At 31.9% G+C, this 27,701-nt stretch overlaps 1 protein-coding gene across 1 annotated transcript; it reads left to right on the forward strand.

Moving 5' to 3' along the window:
* LOC134707243 (ceramide synthase 5-like) lies at positions 1 to 26,252 on the forward strand. Its single transcript, XM_063566847.1, has 11 exons — positions 1 to 276; positions 6,213 to 6,389; positions 7,293 to 7,419; positions 7,968 to 8,074; positions 8,938 to 8,995; positions 16,793 to 16,843; positions 19,619 to 19,711; positions 20,409 to 20,537; positions 21,495 to 21,601; positions 23,759 to 23,945; positions 25,089 to 26,252. Exons 2-11 carry the CDS (start codon positions 6,220 to 6,222, stop codon positions 25,194 to 25,196), a joined length of 1,137 nt encoding a protein of 378 aa, XP_063422917.1. The 5' UTR covers positions 1 to 276; positions 6,213 to 6,219; the 3' UTR covers positions 25,197 to 26,252.
* Positions 26,253 to 27,701: the final 1,449 nt, after the last annotated feature.

Here is a 27,701-nt window from a genome sequence, read left to right on the forward strand (position 1 = left end):
CCAGCAATTTATTTACAAAAAATTAAAATAGTAGTAAAAGTTATAATTATGCAATCGATATCCTTGATGTTAAATTTGTCATAAACTTGACAAATTTTAATGTATAATATGCAAATAGTAATACATTTATATTCACATGAACGCTGAGCCGTCAATGCATGCCTCGTTTTATGTACATCGAAGCTAGATGAAACGCTGATCAGTACATAAAATAATTACTGAAGTGTGTCGGAAAGGATGATCTAGCACTGTGTGTGTAACAGATTTTATACTACTGTAAGTACTTCTTGTTTCTCCGTATCAATAATAACCACACCATCTGGTGTCATCCAATAGGAAATACATTCAATGTAATCAATGCGATAAATTTAACAGTTCCTAGGGAGGCTTAATTAAGTGATATAACCATCCCAAGAAGGAATACAGTGTGGGGCGTCGTGTTTTAGTATTCCGAACTACTCCTACACATTAAAAGTAAGTTATATATTTATTTTTAGATTAATATTGCTATACATACAATGTAGATATTGTACAATAGATGTAGTTATTTTAAACAACAATAAACATTGATAACTTGCATAGCTTAGGGCCATGTCAGTACAACGTGTGATGATCGATGGGAAAGACATTATAATCTACTTAACATCTTTCTTCAGGTTATTATTGTTTCACCATGTCCTGTCAGGTTTTTTTCCCTCAAGTTTGTCTAAAACTCGTAATGCCCATGGCAACAAATCGATGTTTAAATATAGCAATAGCAATAGCAATCAAATCATCAAATTTCATATTATAGGTATGTGGTTTCACTCGGGACATATATCAGTTGCGATCAGGGCACTAGTTACGGAGACATTACAAACCCAAGGTGTGTTATAAATAGGACAGAAAACGTTTAAATAGTAATACGCATTTTTTGACTTATGCAAAGTTCTGTAAAGAATTTTAAGATTTGCATCTTATTCTTCCGGGTTTTTCCATTAAACGGACTGATGTTTTTCAGCGTGAACGATATACTAGTAAACGATTTAAGATTTGTTCATTGTTGAAACCGTATACGGTTAACTATAAAATTGCTTAAATCTAAGTCTTATTAACAAACATTGCATCATTCGGGATAGCCTCGCATTCTATCTGTTTCTAATAGACATAATACGATGTGCTGCATGTATGACTCCTGACTTCGGACAGGCTAGGTTGCCAGTCTTTGAATTGATCTTAAAACACCACCCAACATATCCCTTTTTGTTTACACTCAGTGCTACAAGTATAAATAATGACACTTACTTGGTAACAGTAGGTCATGTATTAATGGTTATACTTACAAAATCTTACAATATACATACAATTTTCCATTTTAATTCAAGAAAAATATATGCATAGTTTCGCCCAGGAATATGCCCAGACAATAAGGACGTCTTTGTTGCCTCTGAATTGCATGGTCTCGGTTTCTGATAGGTTTGATACATCTTCTTTTAATTTTGTTCTTACAAACCGGTTCCGAAATAGCTAAACTAAAAAGAAATTGGCTGCAACAAATGCGTCATTGGTTTATCTTTTCAGATTGTGACTTGGATGGAGAGTTGTCTCTTTAGAACTCATACCACATCTATTATATAGGTTCCTGTTAACATATTGTTTTTTTTACATACTAAAGTAATTACAAAAGAATCTTTTTTTAGATAGACAAATTTTTTATTTTACCAATTTAAAATTTTTGAAGACCCCAAGTATAAATAAAGTTCGGCGAATTCTTTCACAAGACAAATTCATACCAATTCAATAGGATGTTTGTTTGCAGTAAGACTGTTGTAATTTTAAATCAAATATTTCAAGGCGTACGTATACCAACAAGGATCCTTCTGCAAAAATACAATTTCCTAAAAAATCTCGTCTCGAAAGGATGCCAATTCTTTTTCTTAACGATATGTAAAAGTATATGGAAATCCATAAAAGCAAACCTATTGTACGACGTAACAGAGGTTGAGTATATGTACCGTACATGTAATTCAATATAAATTAAAAAGGGCCATAATCTGATAGCCTAGATTACGTTTAAATGTGCACCTGCCGCAAAATCACTTACATGTAACTTTTGTGATTATTATACATCTAATGATGAATATTGAATATATGTTTTATAGCAATGGACAGATGTTTGTACGTTAAACAAACTGAGTCCAAACCAATATAAAAACCGATATAAATTATAATTTTAAATTAAAGTTTTTATCGTGTTCATGACAAAAATCAAATATATACTGTGTATACTGTGATTCTTTCTTTCATGTACTAAAAAGTATATAGCTTTCGTTAAAACGTCTGTACTCTAACAATATATTATCTATGACATTCCTCCCAAAAATTAACTCAATTAACAATTGCTTTTAAGCGTTCCTCTTGCGTGCACCTAACGTATACGGACTTTTTTTTCAATTTTTCTCTGTACGTCTTGTGCACGTCGGCCTTTACTCCAATGTGTGACGCCGGCATAACATGTCCCATGTCAATCGGCTTCTTTTCTTACAATAATCATATTTCAAGGAAGTCTGCGTTAGATGAGTTCAAAGTTTATGCCGTTTATCACACAAAATTTATCGACAGAACTAAATCGGTATATAGAATAATCTAATAAATTTAAAATATTCAGTACAAACTCTTCGTTTTTAGATTGCAGAATTACATTCTAACCAGAATTTGTTACATATCTAAGTATATTTTGCATACCTATCTGTCTCTAAGGGCTGTGCACTTACTCAAATTTTGCATTTGACAAAGGAGCATTTCCTGGCTAACTCATGTCTACTGATTTGACTCAAATTCCCATTTTCGATATATAACAAAAGAACATACTTAAACGTAAAGCTAAATGATCAAGTATAAAGTAAGGAATATTACAGTTGTTTCCGTTCAGTTAATGTGTTTGAGCTTTTCAGTCTGATTTTTGACAAGAGACTTTCCGATTTGAATTTTCCTTGAAATTCAGTATTTTTGTTATCTTAATTTCATGAATTTTAACGTTTTGTATGTTTTTTTTGTCTAGATTTGACTGTAGTTGCTTTATACATATACATGTATATACAGTAATTAAATCAAACTAAATCAAACATTTTAAAGTTTAAAAACACGTGAATTTCGTTTGAATAATTTTAAGACACTTAAGTTACCTTTTAAAGTACACGGTTGTCTGAACCCATTGTCAGATTAATGCAAGTAAAAAAATCATGTTTCTATGGATACAAAATTGTTATATGTTAAATAAAATAAATCAAATAAAACTATATTACATCATTCTAAACTTCTTGTATTGATATTTGAATGTGGGGAAATTAATACAATTACTCTGAAATAAACGAAAGTATCAATAGACTCGATACAATACCAGCGTTTCTGGTTTATGTAAGTATATACGCCCTCTAACTAACCATAAAGATGACCTACAAAGACTTCCGACGGTCACATAACCCGATATAAACTTAAACATTAATATAAATAGATAGCGAGATCGTGCAATTGGACTTTTCTATGTCTGTTTGGTTGTAGGTTATAAAATAAATTTAATTATAGTTTTTATACGACCGCAAAATTTGAAAAAAAGATCGTCGTATATTGCTAACACGTTGGCGTCGTCGTCGTCGTCCGAATACCTTTAGTTTTCGCACTCTAACTTTAGTAAAAGTGAATAGAAATCTATGAAATTTCAACACAAGGTTTATGACCTCAAAAGGAATGTTGGGATTGATTTTGGGAGTTTTGGTCCCAACATTTTAGGAATAAGGGGCCAAAAAGAGCCCAAATAAGCATTTTCTTGGTTTTCGCACTATAACTTAAGTTTAAGTTAATAGAAAATTATGAAATTTTGACACAAGGTTTATGACCACAAAAGAAAGGTTGGGATTGATTTTGGGAGTTTTGGTTTTAACAGTTTTGGAATTAGGGGCCAAAAAAAGAGCCCAAATAAGCATAATTCTTGGTTTTCGCACAATAACTTTTGTTTAAGTAAATAGAAATCAATGAAATTTAAACACAATGTTTATGTCCACAACAGGGAGGTTGTATTGATCCGAACAGTTTAGGAATAAGGGTCCAAAAAGGGACCCAAATAAGCATTTTTCTTGGTTTTCGCACCATAACTTTAGTATAAGTAAATAGAAATCTATGAAATTTAAACACAAGGTTTATGACCATAAAAGGAAGGTTTGTATTAATTTTGGGAGTTTTGGTCCCAACAGTTTAGGAAAAAAGTGCCCAAAGGGTCCAAAATTAAATTTTGTTTGATTTCATCAAAAATTGAATAATTGGGGTTCTTTGATATGCCGAATCTAACTGTGTATGTAGACTCTTAATTTTTGGTCTCGTTTTCAAATTGGTCTACATTAAGGTCCAAAGGGTCCAAAATTAAACTTAGTTTGATTTTGACAAAAATTGAATCAGTTGGGTTCTTTGATAAGCTGAATCTAAAAATGTACTTAGATTTTTGATTATTGGCCCAGTTTTCAAGTTGGTCCAAATCGGGGTCCAAAATTAAACTTTGTTTGATTTCATCAAATATTGAATAAATGGGGTTCTTTGATATGCCAAATCTAACTGTGTATGTAGATTTATAATTTTTGGCCCGGTTTTCAAATTAGTATACATTAAAGTCCAAAGGGTCCAAAATTAAACTTAGTTTGATTTTAACAAAAATTAAATTCTTGGGGTTCTTTGATATGCTGAATCCAAACATGTACCTAGATTTTTGATTATGGGCCCAGTTTTCAAGTTGGTCCAAATCAGGATCCAAAATTACTTATATTAATTATTGTGCAATAGCAAGAAATTTTCAATTGCACAGTACTCAGCAATAACAAGAAATCTTCAATTGCACAGTATTGTGCAATAGCAAGAAATTTTCAATTGCACAGTATTGTGCAATAGCAAGTATTTTCAATTGCACAGTATTGCGCAATAGCAAGAAATATCTAATTGCACAATTTCAATTGGAGTTATCTTTCTTTGTCCAGAATAGTAGTTGAATCAACTTGAATCATTGTTTTATACAATATACAATGAATATTCACTTTTACTACCAACTGATTAATTAAAACAATCTTTACCATTCAGTGATAACAAGCACTTTTTTTTACATTTTAATATTTTATGATGTACTTAAATGAGTAATTATTGTTGCAAACTCCATTAGAAATTTGAATTGAGATCGGTTTTGGAAAAAAAGAAAATTTCTTCAAACATTTTTTTTGAGAGGATTAATATTCAACAGAATAGTGAATTGCTCAAAGGCAAAACAAAAATTTTAAGTTTATTAGACCACATTCATTCTGTGTCAGAAACCTATGCTGTGTCAACTATTTAATCACAATCCAAATTTAGAGCTGAATCCAGCTTGAATGTTGTGTCCGTACTTGCCCCAACCGTTCAGGGTTCAACCTCTGCGGTCGTATAAAGCTGCGCCCTGCGGAGCATCTGGTTAGCTGTATAAGAAAGAATTTTGTGGATCAAACAAGTCAACGAAATGGATCAACCTTGTTTCTTTTCCATAGTATACATTCTTTTCTTTTTAATGTCCGAACACGACATGTATAACGAATCTCTAGATAAGAGGTTAAATTGAAAGTCGCATGAATACGGATTCAGTGAGGTATAATTATTCACTTCCAAGTGAATAATTCATCAGTGACATGTCTTATCTTAATTTTGCCAAAATTGTACTTAAGTGATGGCTAAAAGCGAAACAAAAAATCGCTGTTTCACTTCATTTATGATTGAACAAAAAATAGGCCCTTTTTTATACATCGTACCCGAAATGCCCCTTTAACATACATGTTTGAACCTCACTTCAGACATTTGATTTACTTACTGTTAAACAAGTTTTGTATATCTCGTAGCTAATGCCCCTATTAAGCTTTCTTTATGCTTATTTTTATTCACAATTTTAAATCTTTCCTAGATTCCCATAAATTATAATATATAACTTAATACATGTATAGCATGTCCATTGGGATAAGGGATTAGATAGTAAGGTAGATATATTGTATACTTTTATACCGTATTATTATTAATAAATTCTTGGTTATGCTTACTTATCTTGCTTGCTTAAATATGTGCAAATACAGATGAAAAAATATATATATGCAAGTCAATCCATGAAGAAGAGAACTTAATCATAAAAATAATAAATGTAATTCAAAATCAGATATGTTTTTTTTCTTCCTCAGTTTTTCGATGTTGGAGTGGATAAACAGTCTTGTTGACAGGTTACAACCTGACTATTTAAGGCCTGAGGATTTGGAGAGACTACCAGAAAACGCATATGTACCAACACTGTCAGACTTAGTCATTCCGTCCTTAGTGACAGCATCATGTCTTGTTGTGGTGAGACATGTTCTTGACAGGTATCAATATATAAGATGACTTCCGTGTGTCGGAAGATTTGCATGTAAATTAAGCTTCTCTATAATTAAACAAGGTCGTAACTTTTCTCAGACCGTTTACACAAACATGTGCACTGATTGCAATTAGTTATCAAAGGTACCAGGCTTATAATTTGACATACTATAATTGACACTAGTCTAGGAAAGAATGATTTATTTATAAGTTGACATTGGCTTTGAACTAGGTTAATCCATCGTTTTCTACATAAGAAAAGTTCATTACCAAGTCAGGAATATGACAGTTGTTATCCATTCGTGTGATGTGTTTGAACTTTTGATTACGGAAGTTTGAATTTTCCTCAGAGTTCAGTATTTTTGTGATTTTATTTTTCATTAACTGATCCGAAATATTCCTAGACCTATTCTTTGTTGTCTTTGTAATATCACTAATGTTTTATGTTGAGCTTCGTGCTTCTGGTATGATTGCCAATGAGACAACTGTTTCCAGAGACACACAGCCCATATTAATTTCAAGAGAAAGATAACTATTTAAAGCTGTTGGTGTGCGCTTATCTCAATTTTAGCCATTGGGTCCAATTATTTTTTTCTTCAACCACCAAAGCGACATCTTAAAATCATACCATGGCTCCAGTCAACAGAGAATAAATGTACACATTAAACAATATTACTTTAAAGACCTGCCGTAGATAATAATGTTTGGAGGAAAGATAAAACAAAGAGGAAACAGGATAGAAGAAAAATTAAAACGTCAAAGTGCATTGAATATTAAAATGGTTACCAATACCAGGTAATAATTGAATTTCAATATTTGTCTTGTGTTCCTTAAATAGTCACTGCGGACATTGATCACGGGTCTATCTTGTAATACGACAAAAGATTAAACAGTTGGTTATATATTTATAGGGTTGTTGTAGCCCCTCTAGGAGCTTATTTGGGATTCAAGACAAAGATAACAGATGGCCTAACTGAAAACCCGATTTTAGAAAAAGAATACAGCAAATGTAAGACTCCTAATTCGGACACTATACATGTAAGTACATTGTGTATTCCAAAGTTTCAATAAAGGGAATTAAAAGGTGCAGTTTATATAAATTTATAATAATGGTTACAAACCGTGAACATTTGATTAATTTCGAAAATCTAAAAATGAGTAAGGGTTTAAAATTACATGTTTTAATGTTTCGAAAAGGGAAATAGTAACAAGATTTAAGTTATGATAAGGTATCCTCTGTTATTGGTAGTAATTGTTTTTTGTGTGTTTTCAAAACAATAAGTTTATATTTGGAGAGTTAAGGAATTAGTGGGAAAATAGCGACGCCGTGGAAAGGAACAAATGAATATAAAATGAGAAACAGGAGAATTGACATAATCCAACAGTCACACAGATTTCTACAAATCTATTGATGTAATCAGCCTCCTCTAAAACAAATTTCAATGCAATTATAGTGCAACATCTAATTCGTATGCTGATTAAATATTTTCAATTATAATATGTTATATGGATAACATAAGTATTTGATCATATATACAAACAAGACAAAGAAGTTAAGTAACAAATGCGTTTGTCACATTTTGAAGATTCTGAAAAAGAAATGTGAATTAACAGAACGAGAAATTTCTAAATGGTTCCGCAAAAGGCGTCGGAACGACAAAGTCACAGACATTAAGAAGTTACAAGATGCAAGGTATTATATATAAGAAAACTACAGTACTAATTGATTGAAAGGTAGAAGATTTCGCCTTGGTGGGAAATAAATTGAAAAAAAGTAAGTGTAGTTTTTGCCAAGAATGCTTACCGATCCAAACTACAAGTTAATTAAAATAACCACAGAGTTTCTAATATAAAGACCTGTTAGTGACCTTCTGCTGTTGTCTGCTTTATGGTCGGGTTGTTGTCTCTTTGACGCATTCCCCAATTCCATTCTCAATTTTATTGTATCACTTTGAAAATTGTATTCATATTTTTATTTTCAATAACATATATATTTAAGGAAACGAGAAAACAGCCACATAACACAAAAAAGCCCAAGACATTTGTTTTGTAATGGGCAAGAAATTGAACCTTTTCACAATAAACAAATGATTTAAAGTATATAAAAAATTTAGGATAATACAATCTGAATATTGCAAGGTATTTATGTATAAAGTCTGAAAAATTCAATAGATATAGGAAGATGTGGTGTGGGTGCCAATGAGACAACTCTCCATCCAAATAACAATTTGTAAAAGTAAACCATTATAAGTCAATGTACGGCCTTCAACACGGAGCCTTGGCTCACACCGAACAAAAAGCTATAAAGGACCCAAACATTACTAGTGTTAACCCATTCAAACGGGAAAACCAACGGTCTAATCTATATAAAAAAAATGAGAAATGAGAAACACATATAGATTACATGAAAAAAATTGAAAAATTCAATGCATGTATACAATCTTGTTCTGGTGTAAAAATGATATATGTCTCATCACACCCGAAGTGATATTGGTCCACATGATTGATGCCTTACCTCAAATTTATACTAAAACAAACTTTTCTTTTCGTTTACAGTTGGCACTTCATGTTTTATTTGATAATGTCGTGGTATGGTTTGTTTATTCTTTGGGATGTAAGTAATAACGGTAATCCTTTTTACATTAAAGAAAACTTAAAAATTGACATTCGTCTTGACTACAAATATCCAATAACTTCCATTTTCTGACTTTTCTCACCTATGATACAAGGCTCTAAAGAATGAAACCAATCAGGTTATCGCCTTAATTGGACATTGACCAATGCTTTATATTTCTACATAGAAAAATGTTCACGAAATAAAATTCAAAATATAGATATATGGAAGAATAGAAAGGTCTGTCGCTAGTTTAAATATATAAAAGTAGTATTTATATCAGGGAGGGAAAATTCAGTGAATCAATGAAGAATGAAAGCACAGTTTAGAAGGAGTAACACGAATGGTAAACTAGTTTGGTTCAAACTGTATTTAAAATTTTTCTCCTGCTGTAAAACATTGTACATATAGTTGGGAAAATTTGTTAATGAATTACGAATGAAAATTTCAGATTACTTTAAAAACATTAAAAGTATTGGGAAAGTTGTTAGAAGAAAACATTTTTAAGGAGAGGTAAACATTTCTATATCACTGATAATCCTTTTGAACATGCACATCTGTTTGATATCAGCACCGCCTCCATGAAGCGATTTTCATTATACGTGTCTTCGCATTTTCAACATATAAAGAGATATAAGAGCAGACCTTTTGTTTTAAGATTTGAAAATCATTAGTTCTTATTGAATATAGAACACTGGGTGCACAAAGTATCTAACTGTACAACCTATCTCATCTTGACATGCTTGCTACGAATTTTCAAAATGACTTTTTTACATATATAATGTTCACGAAATAAAACACAAAATATACACATGGAAAAAAGTATTTGTTAAATAATATCGAAACGTAGTTTATGATAACATTGGCATTAAAACGAACAAAAATTGTATGAAAAAAAATGTTTTATCTAACCAAAACTTTTATAACAAAATGAAGTGTTTTTTGTACAAAAAAATGCATTTTACAACTTTTACTGTAGTCTAATTTTACAATGTCAGACATTTCAAAATTAATCTTAAGTTGAGTGTTCACATAGTGGTTGATCGTTATACGCCAAAGAATTAGTACTTCGTGCGCAGCTTCCATTCAAACCGATAACCGCATCTTAACGTCTTATGGTGCCTGCCATAAGTCGACTAATTTGTTGCTAAGGTAGCAGCAACCATTCCTGACGAAGAGTATTGTTTATTTTATGACGTGTTTGAACTGGGGTGTCCTTTCGTGCACTTAACGCCCAACAATGTCCCATCTATACTCGATATGGTTCAAATTCGGGCTATGATCGGGCCAAAGAAGATTAACCGAATTCCATTTGAACAATGGATCTTTCTCTACGATGCTAATTTCCAACTTTGGTGAGCTCTGTACTAAATTGGATGCGGACAACGGTGTGTCTGTTCGTAAGCAAATGTCCCCGAAATGGTGTTATCGCACGATAACCGGTAGCGATGAGCCGATCTCGACCAGTTCTTGTTTATAGGCTCCTGTATGGCCATCACTCTCTTTTTAGGATTGTATTGTAGGCAATGGGTTTCCTTCTGACCCACCTTCATTATGCTTGCTTTTCCATAAAAGATGTTATAGGGGGTCTCCTTGATCTCGGAAGGCCTTTAACATCGATTGTTTCCAGATTTTTACTCTCAAAACGACGTATAGTGGAATGATGCATTACGAATGAAAATTTTAGATGACTCCAAAAACATTAAAAATACTAAGAAAGTTATTAGAAGCAAACATTCTTAAGAAGAGTTAAACATTTCTATTTCACCTACACCCTTTGCACATGCACATAATTATGTTTGATATCATTACCACCACCATGCTGCGATTTTCACCACACATGTCTTTGCATTTCAAACACATAAAGGATAATAAGAGCAGGCCCTTTTTTCAGATTTAAGTATAAGAACTTTATAGGCGAGTGTAATATTTGAAAAAAGACGTCTAGTTAAGGACTTTAATGCACCCACCTAACACACGGCTAATTTCTTTTTTAAATGAAAGAATATTGATTTAACTTTGTTTTTTGCCCGGTCGTCACAAAATCGTACGGTGCAGTTTTTGTAAAATTGACGTTTATTTCAGAAATTAGTTGAAAATTATAAAATTACGACATATTTTTCAAGCAAAAGAAATTAGTAGTATATCCTCTTTTAGACAGAATAATTGAGTGAATTAGATTCTTAAAATAATGAAAAACAATATTTACAACTGTTATTCCGCATGCTTTTGCATTCCTTCTAAATATTTGACATTTTGTACGAAAATTTTCATAATCCTGACCTTTTCGGATCTACAATTATTTTTTTATTAAATGCTTTTGCAATCTATCCGTTTTAGAACACACCAAATTACTCAACAGTTATCGTTTTTTTCATTCAAGATCAAGACGTTATCTCAACATTTCTTAAAATCACGAATTTTCTGTAATTTTATGATGTTTGGAAAATCACTATAGTTTCCGGAATCCCTTATCTATTTCGTTATCGTTTTTTTACCGAATATATTAATCGATTTCCGTGTACTTAATAGTGCTATTAGAGTACGATAAATCATATTTAAACGGTTCTATTTCTATCTTTAAGTTCAGTGTAGCTTAAATAAATATAAAATCGTCCGAAATTAAGATAAAATCAAAGTAAAACATAGTTTTTGAGTTCTGAAGAATTCACCCCTTTCTAAATAAGGAATCGTATCGGAAAATTATCGAAAATCTTCCGAGTCGTGTCAAATTTTCAAAGTCCAGTTCACAATCAAACCCTTCCTATGCTAAACAGCAAAAACTATCCATTGATTAACACAGATGCATAGTCTGTCATGCATTTACCACATAGAAACTATGTAGTTTAACACTTAAGAATGAAGATACAGTTGTATTGCCGCAGTGGGAAAACGAAAAGATGAAGTTTGCAGAAGACTGGTCGATGAATATGAAAAAAATGAAAACATCCAATTTGAAAATACAAAATATCATAAGAGTTGCTATAAATATTTCAAAAGTAAGTTTTGTCTGTACAAAGACTTTGTACTACATGTACCAATTTTACCGACCAATCTCTTCTCATATATCAACGAGGGCAGTAGATCTACAACTCATTCTGATTTTTCTGTGTATATTTTGCAAATGTATAAAGCCTATAAGCAAGTAACACAACTTCATAAGGTATCTTCTGAGGAGCAAACTCAAGTTGTATTGAGTGCCAATACATATAACTCCTACAATGATCTGATTTACAAAATAACTCATGATAATTTTACTATTAAATCTTTATACCATCGAGCTTGCATCGCTAAATATTTGCTACAAAATTTGAAATCAGAAAGTAAGGAGCTATTTTAAACTGAGCATAAAACAGCTTTTACTAACATTTCGACGAGCCTGTACAAAAGGAAGTATTCTGGTTAACAACTTTACTGACTACTTGATCAGTTAACCGGGCTTAATTTCTGCTCGATGATCGCCGCCGAGAAAACTACACAACATATTATCAGCTTCAACAAAAAACTAAAAAATGTTAACTTATAGTTATATGTATACAGCCTCAACAAGACCAAGGTAAATCCATTATCGTATACAGTATCTCTATAATGTTGTCTTATGTCGTAATGACGGAAAATTACCCGTATGACTGTGATATATAGTCTGTCAATTTTAAAGATCTGAGCAGTGACTGCGAAACTGGTTGCAAGCACTTTATGCAGCTACTAGTATTTTACAGAAGCAGATATAGGGTACAGTTGTAATTCAATCAGATGAATATCCATTATCTAAAACATTTCACTGGACTCTTCAATTGAAATTATGCCACCTGCTTTACAAATATTTCTGTATTGTCTTTTGGATAATGGCGCATCTGCGGCAGTCAATAAAGCGTACAATATTCCTATTGACAAAGTTCTTAGATATATGGCTTTAGTAGAGTGTATATTATCTATAAATATTTTTTACTCTATTTCATTTATGTTTATCATTACAAATGCACCGTATTGATGTACACACCTTTGATAACTATTAAACAAGTTTGACTGATCAGGAGATTAGAAAAAAATGAAAATGGGTCATACATTCTACATGGCATTATTTTTCTTCTGGGGGTTAAATTTTTTCCAAGACAATGTCGACCTTACAACAAAAAACAATAAGTTCTCCGTATGAATTTGGTTGGCTAAAAGGCAACCTCGGTCCGGTATGATGTCATCCAACTTTCTACAAGATTTGATCTGTTCACGCATTGGTATAGGTATAAGGGGAGGGTTGAGATTTCCAAAAACATGTTAAACCCCGACGCAATTTTGCGCCTGTCCCAAGTCAGGAGCCTCTGGCCTTTCTTAGTTTTGTATGATTTTTTATTTTAATTTCTTGAGTATATTTCGAAGCTAAGTATGACGTCCATTATCATTTCAAACTAGTACATTTCTGTTAAGGGCATACGATACAGTTACAGGGGAGGTAATGACGTTGCTAACGTAATTTGTTATTTTCGCGACGTCAAACTATAACAAAGCGGGAAAAGATGCATTCTAATGCAATTAGTTTGTAACGACAATTTTCATTGGACGTTGATAAATATTTTGAGGGGTTAGATTCCACGTTCTACCAGTCCGTAACTAAGAAAGCCACCATTTTGAATTCTGGGATATGTAATTTCTCAAAAAATAAACAAGATATTCACATTTTGAGCCTCAAAATCTTCTTTTAGTCTATATTGAAACCATTCTGAAGCGTACGAAAAATATGTTTAGTATTCATGTTTGACATCCAGAGTAAACACATGACGTCACATTGTTTAGATGCTAAAGACAATGCAACAGTTTCGCGGACTTTTTCATTTATGCCATTTTTAAGCCAAAATATTTATTAAATGACATTTATTCTAATATGTGACATTAGAATGGAGATAACTGTATTGTATTTTAAGCTTGGCCTTCGTAAAACTTGATTTTACTGTCGCAAATATCCGTTTACCTATCTCCGCTCCGCGTCGCTAGGTAAACTCAATTTGCGACAGTAAAATCTACGTTTTACGAAGGCCAAGCTTAAAATACAATACAGTTATCTCTAATTTTTCGACTGATTTTTATCATTCAAACTGATTTAATTTGAAAACGAGTTCATGGACCCCTATTTTTCAAAACGGCATTTTGTTTCATTTTTCAGGGAGATTATGTGACCCAAATTTTATAAAACTGTAAATAGAGGATTTTTTAAATTTTGATAAACATGCAATAAAAATGACGTTTTTTCCTCAATGCATGAACATTTGATAAAAATGAGTTATTTCTGAATAAAAAATGGCATATTTTTTTAGGATCTTTATAAAATACAGAAACAACCGATTATTTAACAAAAAACAATTTGTGTTTATCTTTTATAACAAAAAAGTTATGTCTTTCTTTCGAAAAAGAAATTACAGCCACAAATCTGAATTTTGAGCGTATATACAAAATTTCGACCTCATTTTACTAAAAAAGTAGCTCATGCAGGTATATTTTTTATTACATATTTGATTTAATCAGGTAAAAAATAGCCCATATGCAAATTTTCATGAACTTGTAAATACAGAATCAAAACTGTATCGTATGCCCTTAAGGGGTCAGCTGAAGAACGCCTCCGGGTTTTGGAGTTTCTTGCTGCATTGATGACCCATTTGGTGGTCTTCGTTGCCTGCCTTTTGAACGGGTTGGTGACTAATTAACATATCCCTTATGTCCATTCCCAATTTTTAATTCAATCTGTATATATTAGATCTTATGTCCGCTTTGAGCAAAACCTCTGCTGTACTGATATATACCCATGACAAGGAAGTTGTCTTTGTATGGATATGTTGACCGATATTAAAGAATGATGAGATTACAAGTTAAAATGAAGCTATACTATTCCGATATCGCATTATTCCGACACCTTAATGGTCAAACATCCCATTGGTCCGACGTTTCGATCACTTAGGTTATACGCTAACGAGATTTGAACATAAGAAAGCCAAATAAAAGGTTCAATATTAGGATAACCTTAAAAGTTTCCTCCCTTTTGAAGCGGTGAAACAAGATATGAAAAAGTTATTCTTAGTGCCAAAGTAGCCGAACGTCATCACTAGCGTAATTTAAAAAAAGTAAACTACTTTGTCAAGTCTCGCTACATTGAAGACCTGTTGGTGACCTTCTGCTGTTGTTTTTTCTATGGTCGGGTTGTTGTCTCTTTGACACATTCCCCATTTCCATTCTCAATTTTATTTGATTAATTAGTTATCTCAAAATACACGGCGGCCGACTAAAGTAAAATCTAACACAATTTGACGTACAATGAGTGATTATATTTTCCTTGTGATGGTTTATATTAAATTGTCAATTTGTTGATATAAATATACTAGTAGCACTTTACTCATTTTAGTAATGTTAGTTAGTACTCTTGATCATATCTGATTTAGTGATGTAAATTGATTGCGGTAGGATCCAGACTCAACATATTGCACTACACAATAATAAAAAAAATTGTTGAAGCAGTTGGCAGGCTTTCAAATTAACAGGAGACCATACGCGTACGCTTTCTCAATTTTATTGTTCAGCTCATTATGGGACTTTTCTAAACAATTAAAAATACGTCATATGTTATATTTTCCCCTTGCTTCTTATATTTTATTTCGGAATTTTATATCAAATTTAAAGATACATGTATATGTTTGTAAATACGTGTAATCAAATGATATGGAGGTATTATAAGATTTAGATAATGCAAGGGCGACTATAGATACATGACTTTTTTGTGTGTGACTTTAAAATGATTGATTTTCAAAGACTCCGAGAGAAAACGTTACGTAAAATGCGTTACCGTTAAAATCAACCAAAATTAATTAATACTATGATAGAAATATATTTTCCCAACAGTAATAGAGCATTTCTATAAAATTGTTTCGTTTTTGCATTTGTTTTGATTCAATTTTTTCACTGGAGGTATCCGAGAATTGAAATTGCACCTATGACCTTTGACCTCGATTTAAAAAAAAATGCACCATAATTTCTTTTGACGACCGGGATATTTAGAAGGTACACACTCTTAGCTTTCCAGTGATATATAATTTAGCCGTGTGTTAGATAGGTGCATTAAAAATGTAAATTTGGCTATCATATCACTCGCCTATTACAGTTCTATGTAGCCTTTTTAAATCTTTTTTGACATTAAAAAATTAGTGTTGATTGATTCTTTCATTCACGTAAAGTTTACACCGCGTTTTAAATATACAATGAGATGTGCCAGAATTTAACTACAGTTGTTTATGAGTACTTGATAGTTCTCTCTTACATCTATGAGTGGAAGATCAAAATGTAAAAAAAAAATGCAATATACTCGAACTTCACAAATTTTAATTCACTAATTAGTGTTGTCATTTAATAAAACCAAAGTTTTTGAACGAAAACATGCCAAAATGAACTTATTGCACATTTAATAGATCATATCTATCTAAATCTCAAATATTTGAAAATCGGTTTTGCTATAATTTGTATATAAAGCTGGTTGCATGTTGTACCAGACACGTTATTATTCTTCCGGAAAAAAACATACTTATCTAACTTTTAGTTAACGTAATTATTATAAAGAGTTATCAAAAGTACCAGGATTTTAATTTAATACGCCAGACGCTCGTTTCGTCTTCATAAGACTCTTCAATGACGCTCAGATCAAAACAAGTTATGAAGCCAAACAAGTACAAAAAAGAAGAGCATTGAGAACCCAAAATTCTAAAAAGTTATGCCAAATAGAGTATTATTATTTATTTGAATGTTTTTATTTTATTTTTTTAGAAACCATGGTTCAAAAAATCAATAAATTGCTGGGTGGATTGGCCTGCACAGGTATTTATGAGTGTTCAGTGTAAAAAAAATAACACATTGACATACAAATCGTATGTGCATAATAAATACAGATTAAAGAGAAAACCCAATTCCGATTTAAAACCTATGTTTGACACGCTGAGTAAATTATTACACAATACTTCAATTTGTGACTATCTATTCACGTTTATATTGTATTGAGCATATATATATATATATATATCAGATAATTTAGCTGATCTGTAACAATAACATCTTCATGCCCTATATATCATGTACTGTAGTACGCCGCTAGATTAAAACTGACGTGGAAAGGTAACATATGGCCACCGAAAGCTCTTTTTTGAGAGCCCAGGTGGTCGTGTGGTCTAGCGGGACGGCTGCAGTGCAGGCGATTTGGTGTCACGATATCACAGTAGCATGGGTTCGAATCCCGGCGAGGGAAGAACCAAAAATTTGCGAAAGCAAATTTACAGATCTAACATTGTTGGGTTGATGTTTAGACGAGTTGTATATATATATATATATATATATACCTATATTGTCAAATAGACAAGTTCCTAATCAGGACACATGTTGGAAATAAGCAAAATAAAAAAAAATCATTTAAGGATTTAAAGCATCCATCCTAGTATATGCTGTTCAGACAATATTAAATCTAGCTATGCGACATGCAGGTAACTGATAACACAAACATTGGTGACATACTGACACAATATAATTGTGATAAAAAGAGCAATTTAAAGCATGTATTATTTAAAGTTTTCAAGCTCTTCGTGATCTTAAAATCATACACAACTACTAAAACATTTGTGTGTCGTATAATAGTATGACGTTTTCGTCGTAGTCGTTCGTATGCATAAGAGCAAATACATATTATATAAGTGGACAAAATGTTAAATATGAAATAAAATTGAGAATGGAAATGGGGAATGTGTCAAAAGAAACAACAACCCGACCAAAGAGCAGGAAACAACCGGAGGCCGCCAATGGGTCTTCAACACAGCGAGAAAATCTCGCACCCAGAAGCGTGCTTCAGTTGGTCCCTAAACAAAAATATGTACTAGTTCAGTGGTGATAATAAACTCCGAAGTACGGGGCGCCGAATGGGACTCTTGTGGTTTTGTACTCAAAATTCAATTTTGTACGGACAAAAGTGACTTTTGTTCAACAAAAATGAGTTCAGTTTAACAAAATTTGTATCATACTACAAATTTGAAATTTTGTCATACAAAATTATCTATCAGCGGACAAAAGTCACTTTTGTCATGACAAAATTCATTTTTGTTACAAAGACTTGACTTTTGTTACCTAATTTGAAAATTGAGCGACAAAAGTCACTTTTGTATTTAAATTAGTTTAGTTTGGTTTCTGTGAACTAATTTGCATACCAAATCGACTTTTGTTACACAAAATTGACTTTTGTAACACAAAATTGACTTTTGTAACACAGACATTACTTTTGTTACACAAAATTGACTTTTGTTACACAAAATTGACTTTTGTGAGACAAAATTGACTTTTGTCTCAACAAAATAGACAAAATTGAATTTTGTCTCAACAAAATTGAATTTTGTCTCAACAAAATTGACAAAATTGAATTTTGTCTCAACAAAATTAACAAAATTGAATTTTGTCTCAACAAAATTGACAAAATTGAATTTTGTCTCAACAAAATTGACAAAATTGAATTTTGTCTCAACAAAATTAACAAAATTGAATTTTGTCTCAACAAAATTGACAAAATTGAATTTTGTCTCAACAAAATTAACAAAATTGATTTTTGTCTCACGAAAGTCAATTTTGTCTCATAAAAGTCAATTTTGTTGTTACAAAATTGAATTTTGTCATCACAAAAATGAATTTTGTCGTCACAAAATTGACTTTTGTCTCAACAAAATTGACAAAATTGACTTTTGTCTCAACAAAATTGACAAAATTGACTTTTGTCTCAACAAAATTAACAAAATTGACTTTTGTCTCAACAAAATTTACAAAATTGACTTTTGTCTCAACAAAATTAACAAAATTGAATTTTGTCTCAACAAAAATGACAAAATTGAATTTTGTCTCAACAAAAATGACAAAATTGAATTTTGTCTCACAAAAGTCAATTTTGTCTCACAAAAGTCAATTTTGTCTCACAAAAGTCAATTTTGTCTCACAAAAGTCAATTTTGTCTCACAAAAGTTAATTTTGTTTCACAAAAGTCAATTTTGTCTCACAAAATTGAATCTTACCGTACACAATTGACTTTTGTGATTTAATTTCCATATCAGGTAACAAAAGTCAATTTTGTATGCAAATATGTTTATATTTGCATACCTTTAAGACAAAATTGACTTTTGTCATGACAAATATGAATTCTGTCTACAAAAATGAATTTTGTCATGACAAAAATGAATTTTGTCTACACAAATGAATTTTGTCATCACAAAATTGAAGTTCTCACAAAACAAGTCTGTAGCACATAGTTTTTAAGACAAAAATGATTTTGTTATGACAGAATTGAATTTTGTACAAAACCACAAGAGTCCCATTCGGCGCCCCGTACGAAGTATATAAATAAATTAAAATTGAAAAATCATACAAGTCTAACAAAGTCTTTCGGCTCCTGACTTGGGACAGGCGTAATAATGCGGCGGGGTTAACCCCCCCCCCCCAAAAAAAAAGAACAAATACAGAGCTCGCAATAAAATCATAATTTTTTTTAAATCTCTTGACATTTTTTGTTTCTATGTATACTTAATGACATAAGTACTAGTATTTTAACACTATCTGGTTGTATATTTTCAGAGTGTTTCTAATGATATATACTGGTACTATCTGATAGAGCTAGGGTTTTATTTGTCTGCTGTATATATGCTTTTTACAGATCATAAGCGTAAAGTAAGTTATCATATACTTGATTTTTCCAGAAAAGGTGAAATATTGCTCACAAAACGATGGTCGTTCTATGTCTAGCGCAGACAACATAGTATGATAACCTCTCGATCTCTTTGATGAGTTTATTGTTAAAATTGTGTCGTTTATTTGCCCTGTTATTAAAATGTTTATCAAACATAATTATATGTGTATTCATTTGAAAGAAACGTTAGAGATCGACAAAGGAAAAATATAAAAACGACTGGCAGGAGTCTAAAATTTCTCCTCAGTTAAACGTTGGAGTTATTATTTTAGACTTAAGTTCAAAAAGCGGAGTATAAAGCTTAAATTAATTCACAACATGTATCAGCCATTTATTCAATTATACTGTGAGGTATAATGATATTGTATATAAACAATATCAAGTAATTTCGTGACAGCAACAACATATAGCTTAGAAGAGGGTCGAGAGATAGTAGACTAATATGACTAATAGTTATCAGGTACCCGGATTATAATTTAATACGCCGACGCGCGTTTCGTCTACACAAGACACATCAGTGACGCTCCGATCAAAACAGTTAAAAAGCCAAACAAATACAAAGTTGAAGAGCATTGACCTCTGCATTGAGGACCCAAAATTCCAAAAAGTTAAGCCAAATACGACTAAAGTAATCTACTCCTGGTGTAAGAAAATCCTAAAATATTTTCTTTTTTGTAGGATTTTACTGAGTTTATTATTCATCATGTAGTTACAATATTTCTATTGGTATTGTCATTCTCATACAACTTATTACGTGCTGGAACTTTGGTGCTATGTATACATGATCAAGTGGATTATCTCTTAGCGGTAAGAGTGTTTTGTTGGTGAATATCGATTTTACAGGGTCGTACAGAAATATTTAATGAATTTAATTCAAGATATCATTTTTAAGTCTTATCTTCATATTATATATTATACAAAATTACATAAAATGCAAAATATAGATATAAAATAGTGAGCAATTGGTGAATACCGGTTTATATTTTCTAGTTATTAGTAGTATATGACCAAGTAACGCTCGAAATTAGTTCCCCTGGCTAAAAACATTTCTCACATAGTTATAACAGACTGATAAAACTTTAAAGAAACCGCGAAGAATTCTTCTTTTCAAATAATTCAATCGACTACAACTAGTAAAATTTGAAAGAAAATCGTCAATATCGTCAACGACAGAGAAGATAATTTCAACTTTGACAAGAAGATAAATACGAACTTTTAGATTTACATCATCATTAAGCATTACGCCTTTGTCGTTACATACAAATGATATTGAAACTATCCATCTTGAAATAATCACCTTAGAGGAATAAGGGTAGGATGATTTAAGATGCTGTTAGACTCTCGAAACGTCAAGTTCGACAGAAGCACTGTATAGTGTTACATTGATGAATGCAGGGAGTCAGTTGTTGAATTTAACACAGACTGTGTCACCAAATTGTGTTATTTAAAAAGGTAACAGTAGTATACCGCTGTTCAAAGGCATTAAATCGTTTAAGGGAAAACAAATCAGGGTTACAAACTAAAACCAAGGGAAACACATCAACTACAAGTGGAAAACACTTGTAGAACAGAAACACCGAGGTGCAACAAAAACAAACGCCAATGAAACACATAGAAGAACTGCCATATTCCCGACTTGGTACAGGACTCATATATATGATTTATGCTATTGCTTAATTATTTTTATTGACAATGTTTAGAAAAAAAGATCTATTTTATTACTAAAAGAAAATACATTGAAAAGAAAATATGTGATCTTTTCAGATGGCAAAAATAGCTATCTACTGCAAGAAGCCATTGGTAGCAGATACATTGTTTGTATTATTTATACTTGTATGGATTATCACTAGACTTGGTATTTACCCATATGTGTGAGTATTGCAATTCTATATAAGAGATTAAGTAAATAAGTTACTTTGCGCTTCACTATCATAATTTTATTTATAAAGACTTTATTGGTTTTATAAACGAATAATTACATTGCTTAAAAGATTCATACGATATCGTAAAAACACATCAAAGATACCATGCTTATAATTGTGTACGCCAGACGCGCGTTTTGTCTTCAAGAAAACTCGGGGGTCCCACTGGATAGAAAAAGTTTAAAGGCCAAAATAATGTACGAAGTTGAAGAGCATTGAGGACTCAAAATTCCGAAAGTTTTTGCCAAATACAGCTGAGGTTATCTACTCCAGGAAAAGACAAAAATCTTAGTATTTTGAACACTGAAAGTTGTGATGGGCATTAGCAAAAACCAATACCTTGGATTCCGAAGCAAGCAAGTCCGAGGAAAGTTCAGTACGAAAGTCCCTAATCAAATGGCAAAATCAAATGATAAAACACACTAAATGAAGGGAAAACAACTGTCATATATTATTCTTAACTCGATACAGGCATTTTCAAATGTAGAAAATGGTGAATTGAACCTGGTTTTATAGCGCTAGACCTCTCACTTGTATGACAGTCGCATCAAATTCCATTATTATTACGATGCATGACAAAACCGACATATTGTCAAAATAGTTGCAAAGTTGCTTTTGTCTTTTAGTGCTCGTATGAGTCATGTTTTGCTCTTGAGTTAAAATGATCACGCTCTTAATACTTACAGTATCAAATAAATGGTGTTCATATTCAATGTTTCCATGTTAGAGGAGAGCAATATTTAGAAAAGTAAATGACAAACTGAAATAAACATTGCATAACGTAGATTGATTACTATGTTACAAATCAAGTGTGCATCCGTTTTACACGTTATCTTTCGGTAATGTATTAAAGATGTAGGGCTAAATTTTCCAAGTCTTTCAAATTCACTAAATAAAAATCATAAAATAGTTCGTTATTGCGTATATAATTATGTGTATATTTATGGGAAAATGTGTTTCGTTCAGCAGTACTTTGGTTTTGGGTATTTTCACTAACTTGTTTCTAGTTTTTGGCCTTAATTATCCTTTGGATATCAAGTTTATAAAATGTATCCGATGACCCCGCCAATCTTCCAAGATGGCCACCGATGCTAAAAATAGAACATGGGGTAAAATGCAGTTTTTGGGATGTATCACTGAAAGCAAATCTGAGGACGGGTAAAATTGTCTTCAGGTCAATATCTATCTGCCCTGGAATTTTTAGAAGCATAAGGCGACCCTTTAACGGGTTACTGCCTCTTAATTGGTAATTGTAAGGAGATATTCCAGTTTTTGGTTATTATCTTGAATATTATATAATAGATAAAGATAAACTGTAAACAGCAAACTTGTTCAGCAAAATAAGCTCTTCAAATAAATAAGCATGACAAAATTGTCAATTGAACCCTTTTAAGGCCTTTAGGAGTTATTGTACTTTAAAGTTGTCCTTTTACAACTTTTCGTAAATTTACAAGAATCTTTTCTTCTGAAACTACTGGGCCAAATTATTATAGATAGAGATAAATGTTAACAGCAAGAATGTTCAGTAAAGTAAGATCCACAAATAAGTAAGCATGACCAAAATTGTCAAGTGACCCCATAAAGACACAAAAACAGTAAATTTTGGCATGAATTCTATTTTTGTCCTTTGTTTAATATGCACTGCAGCACATAGACCAAGGTGAGCGACACAGGCTCTTGAGAGCCTCAAGTTTTATATCAACTTCGAAAGTAACAGATGTGGGAATTGAATTATGTTTTTTGAAGTATGCTTTTTGTAGGTGTAAACTCTACTAAGTAATTCAGTATAATCAAAGTATGGTCACATTACATTTTAAGCATAGCAACCATTGAACATACTTGGTAAATTACGTTTCCCCAGTGCTGTAAATTTTAAGTGCTTTACGAATCTGACTCACACGAACTTCCTTTTCACGATTATTTGAATTCTAATGGAGAGGGTGGTATGTTTAGCATATGAACGCTTGCAACTTCTTGTTGGTTTTAGGTTTAATAACCACTGCTTATTGGATGGTTTTTATCTCTCCAAATTGTGAACATCTCTTTATGCCTAACCATGTAAGGATGCATAACTAAGTAGACTCAACTTTTTTTTTATGTTTTCAGGATATTATACTCGGTATATATAGATCTTCCTGTATATGCTAGAGAATTGGGACCATATGCAGAAATGTATGATACGTGTACATTAATGAAGTTTGTCAAAGGTGCTTTGCTGGTACTTCAAATTCTTCATTTAATATGGACAGGGTTAATTATTAAAAGTGCTGCAGCTAAATTCACTGCTGGAAAGGTCAGTAAACTTGTTATATTTCTTTGTAATATCATAGAAAGGAAAAGGTACGATAAGACCTAAAATCGAGATGTTTGGCATGCCACAAAACCAGGTTCAACCTACCCTTTTTTTTTTATTATTAAAATGTCCTGTACCAAGTCAGGAAAATGGCCCTTGATATATTATAGTTCGTTTCTGTGTGTCTTACATTTTAATGTTGTGTTTCTGTTGTGTCGTAGTTCTTTTATATTTGTTGTGTTGCCCTCAGTTTTAGTTTGTAACCCGGATTTGGTTTTTTTCTCAATCGATTTATGAATTTCGAACAGCGGTATTCTACTGTTGCCTTTTTGGCTCCTATAACAATGGTAAAAATATGTCAGACTTTCAAAATTCTGTAACTGAATCAGAAACATACGTTCCTTTTTTTTTGTACGTATATTGAATGTGAAATAATATTACAGACATACCCGAATATTTGTATCAGATTTTCTTTCTGTTTGACGAGGCAAACAGATTTTCAGACAGGGAAAAAACGACATTACCTTATCTTTCATTGCTCTGGCCAGTTCAAAAATATGTGTTGCTTACGTTTAACTGGAAAATGAAAAGGCTAAAAAATCAATCGTGACACACACGGAAGTGGAAATCATTCCTTTTGCAAAACTACGGAGTAAAACTTTGTTTATCTATCATTTAATCATTTCAGTGTCATTTCATGAATAACATTATTCGAATAACAATGAGGTCTTTCTGACTTCTATAAAATGTTCTGTTGATGGTTGGTCTTTTGATTAGTCTTTTTAAAATTCATTCACAATCAGGCACGGGGGCAATCAATGCAGCGAGAAAAGCACACATCCAGAGGTGGGCCTCAGCTGGTCCCCAAACAAGTACTAGTTCAGTGATAATGAACGTCATACTTAACTCTAAAACATATACATGAACTTAAATAAAAAAAAAAAACATACAAGACTGAAAAAAGGCCGGAAGATCCTAACTTAAGACAGGTGCAAAACGTTGGCGGGGTAAAACATGTTTTGAGAGATCTGAACCCTCCCCCTATACTATATTGTATAATGTCACTTGTGTTCATTTGAGACAAAAGACGTAAAACGCACATAATTATGTTTAATCCGTATTTGTATACCCTTACTCATTTAGATTCAAGATGCAAGAAGTGATAACGAAGAAAGTGAAATCGAAGTTGATGACAAAATAGAGGAAAATGGCAATTGTAAAACTTTAGACACGGACGGTTTATGTCAATGAAAGAAACGGATATGTTACTGTGTTTTATATTTCTCAGGAATCCATCAAACTCACATAGTCATGCATAATATATTTTGTATAATCAAGTTAGATATAAAAAAAATGTTTGAAAGTGGTAATTAGAGCTTTATTTGAAGGGTCTTTTCGCAGTAGACCAGTATTATACTGATAGAGCTTTATTTGAAGGTTCTCTTTGAAATAGACCAGTTTTGTACTGATACAAATCTAGGCGTTAAAGGTTGTAGTTTATTTTTTTATATATATAAAACTTTGCATTTATCGCGTCTTTTTATTCTAAGTCAAGTAGTCATTAGTTGGTGCAGTTTTAATAACTTTTAGCTTGAAATTTTCATTTTTGTGAGATATTCGATTTGAAGGAACGTCTTATAGTTCCGCGGAACTCGTTTTTCCTGACATAAAGATAACTGTATTTTCTTCATTTTCCTATTGTGAACATTCTAAGAAGAAGCAACCTGTTTGGACCTGATATTACACACTCTTCAAATTTTCACCGAAGTTGCAATTAATACAACCGTACATTTATAAGTTTGATATTTGATAAGCGGTGAAATAAAAATTAAAAAAATGTTTTACTGAACCTGTCACTTCTTTGATACTGTTGACATGATAATAAAAAGTGATATAAATTAAAGATGCATGCCTTTTTATACTTATGTATATACTGTATTGTTATGTAAGGACATGCTTAAGGTGATGGCTAGGTTCAGGTGAGACTGGGTCTAGGTTTACGGTGCAGATTTAGACATGATAGGGAAAGTAACAATACATTTGACCTCGAGTATGGCTAAAAATCTTGCAAAATATACTAACATGTATACAACCGAACTCTTCATATTTTTTTCTTTCTAGTCATTGCTTAACTTTTTTAATAAATTAAAAATGTTAAAAGTTTAAACTCTTATTTTACAAATGAAATTACATGTCTGTTAAAAATATGTCATGTTCAACTATGTGTTAATAATCATGTTTTAATCATTATATATTTTTACGATTATGTATATTTTTTTATGCAATTTAGCATCCATCTGACACATGTTTTATTATGATAATTTTTTAAATAAATGGCATTATTCATTAATTCTGCATAGAGTTTGTCATATCTTAACTAAAATATAAGTGTGTGAATGAAAAAACTATCATTTAGAAAGTCATTGTAGCAAAAATGAAATTTACAATCAGAAAGGTGAACATAAAACATCATAAGTTTTAGTGAGAAAATACGGGAATACAAAAGTAAAGTACAATGAAATTAGCACTCAATTACTTTGGTGTCCGTAGTACTTTTTATTTATGAATTTACCTTCATTAGGTACGCTCAAACACAAACAAATGAAAGCAAATGACGTATTTATATCGAAACACGTGGGTAGCTTTAAAATCGAGGTCTAAAAGGAATGGCAAAAAACTTAACTATTGTTTTCCAACAATAATAAACTCTGAGGTGGGTTGAATGCGTATTTGAAAAGAATAATAATTGCAATCTAAAGGGGCAAACTGGACAATGGCTAACACAATAAAACTGCATGGAGAACAATGTGTCAATCAGAAAGAGAAGGCATGTAATTGAATTCCCATGCAATTGTATGTCGATAAAACAAATAGTTCGGTCGATTGGTGCAGATAATAAGCAAAATTGCTCACTTGATGAGGAAAGCATGAAACTTTGTATAGTAGTTTTTGGTTATATACCCTTTGACTTAGCTATGGACCCACTCTGAAAAATCCAATATGGCTGCCATTTTCAATATGGTGGAAAAAAGGTATAAATATCAAGATTGTCCTAAAGGTATTCTATATAATTTCGGAAATTTAAGTAATGAGTCTTTAAAAATGGACTTCATGTTCTTGACTTTGTTTTCAATTGATTTCAAAATATAAAAAAAATTATTTGGTTATTTCTATAACACATGCATTTGCAAATATGGCTACATATACAATGACAAATACTTGTGAAATTCAAAATGTTAATCAATATGTTACATGTTATTGTAATGGTTCTTTAAACGCTTCCGGTTTTAATGGTTGGAATGAATTAGGTTGAAACGAGTCGATTGAACTTTAATATATGTCGGTTAAATGTGGCGGAATAGTAGGTAACTGAACTTTGAGGCAGTGCCGAGGGCACCTTGTCTCTTGTCTCTTCAATGCCACGTCTTACGTCACTTATCGCGTTTTCATATGCCGTAGCCACTACGTCGTCAAATTATTCTATGTAATCAATAGGTGTACCTTTCCTCAGGGGGATTAGACGAGTGCCATCACTTAAAACGGTTAAGGGGCAACTATTTCCTTTTCCAACTACGTGCGAATTTGATTCGCAACTATTCAGCGAGCATGGTCCTAAAATACAATCCTGGTCAGCACTTTTATTAGTTTCAATGGTAACAGTCATTTTTGCGTTTGGCGGAACTGTTATGGTACGTTTTATGCAAACTCACGGAGTTGAAATCTCATTTCCACTTAACAAATGCCGCATTTAACACT

The sequence above is a fragment of the Mytilus trossulus genome, chromosome 2 (assembly GCF_036588685.1).
Source record: "Mytilus trossulus isolate FHL-02 chromosome 2, PNRI_Mtr1.1.1.hap1, whole genome shotgun sequence".
Classification (NCBI taxonomy): domain Eukaryota; kingdom Metazoa; phylum Mollusca; class Bivalvia; order Mytilida; family Mytilidae; genus Mytilus; species Mytilus trossulus.

Coding starts and splice junctions, on each gene's coding strand:
- LOC134707243 (XM_063566847.1), top strand. CDS start 6,220: ATGTTGGAGTGGATAAACAGTCTTGTTGACAGGTTACAACCTGACTAT. Junction 8,996..16,792: donor GTTTGTTTATTCTTTGGGAT/GTAAGTAATAAC, acceptor TTATTTTTTTAG/AAACCATGGTTCAAAAAATC. Junction 19,712..20,408: donor TTACAGATCATAAGCGTAAA/GTAAGTTATCAT, acceptor TCTTTTTTGTAG/GATTTTACTGAGTTTATTAT.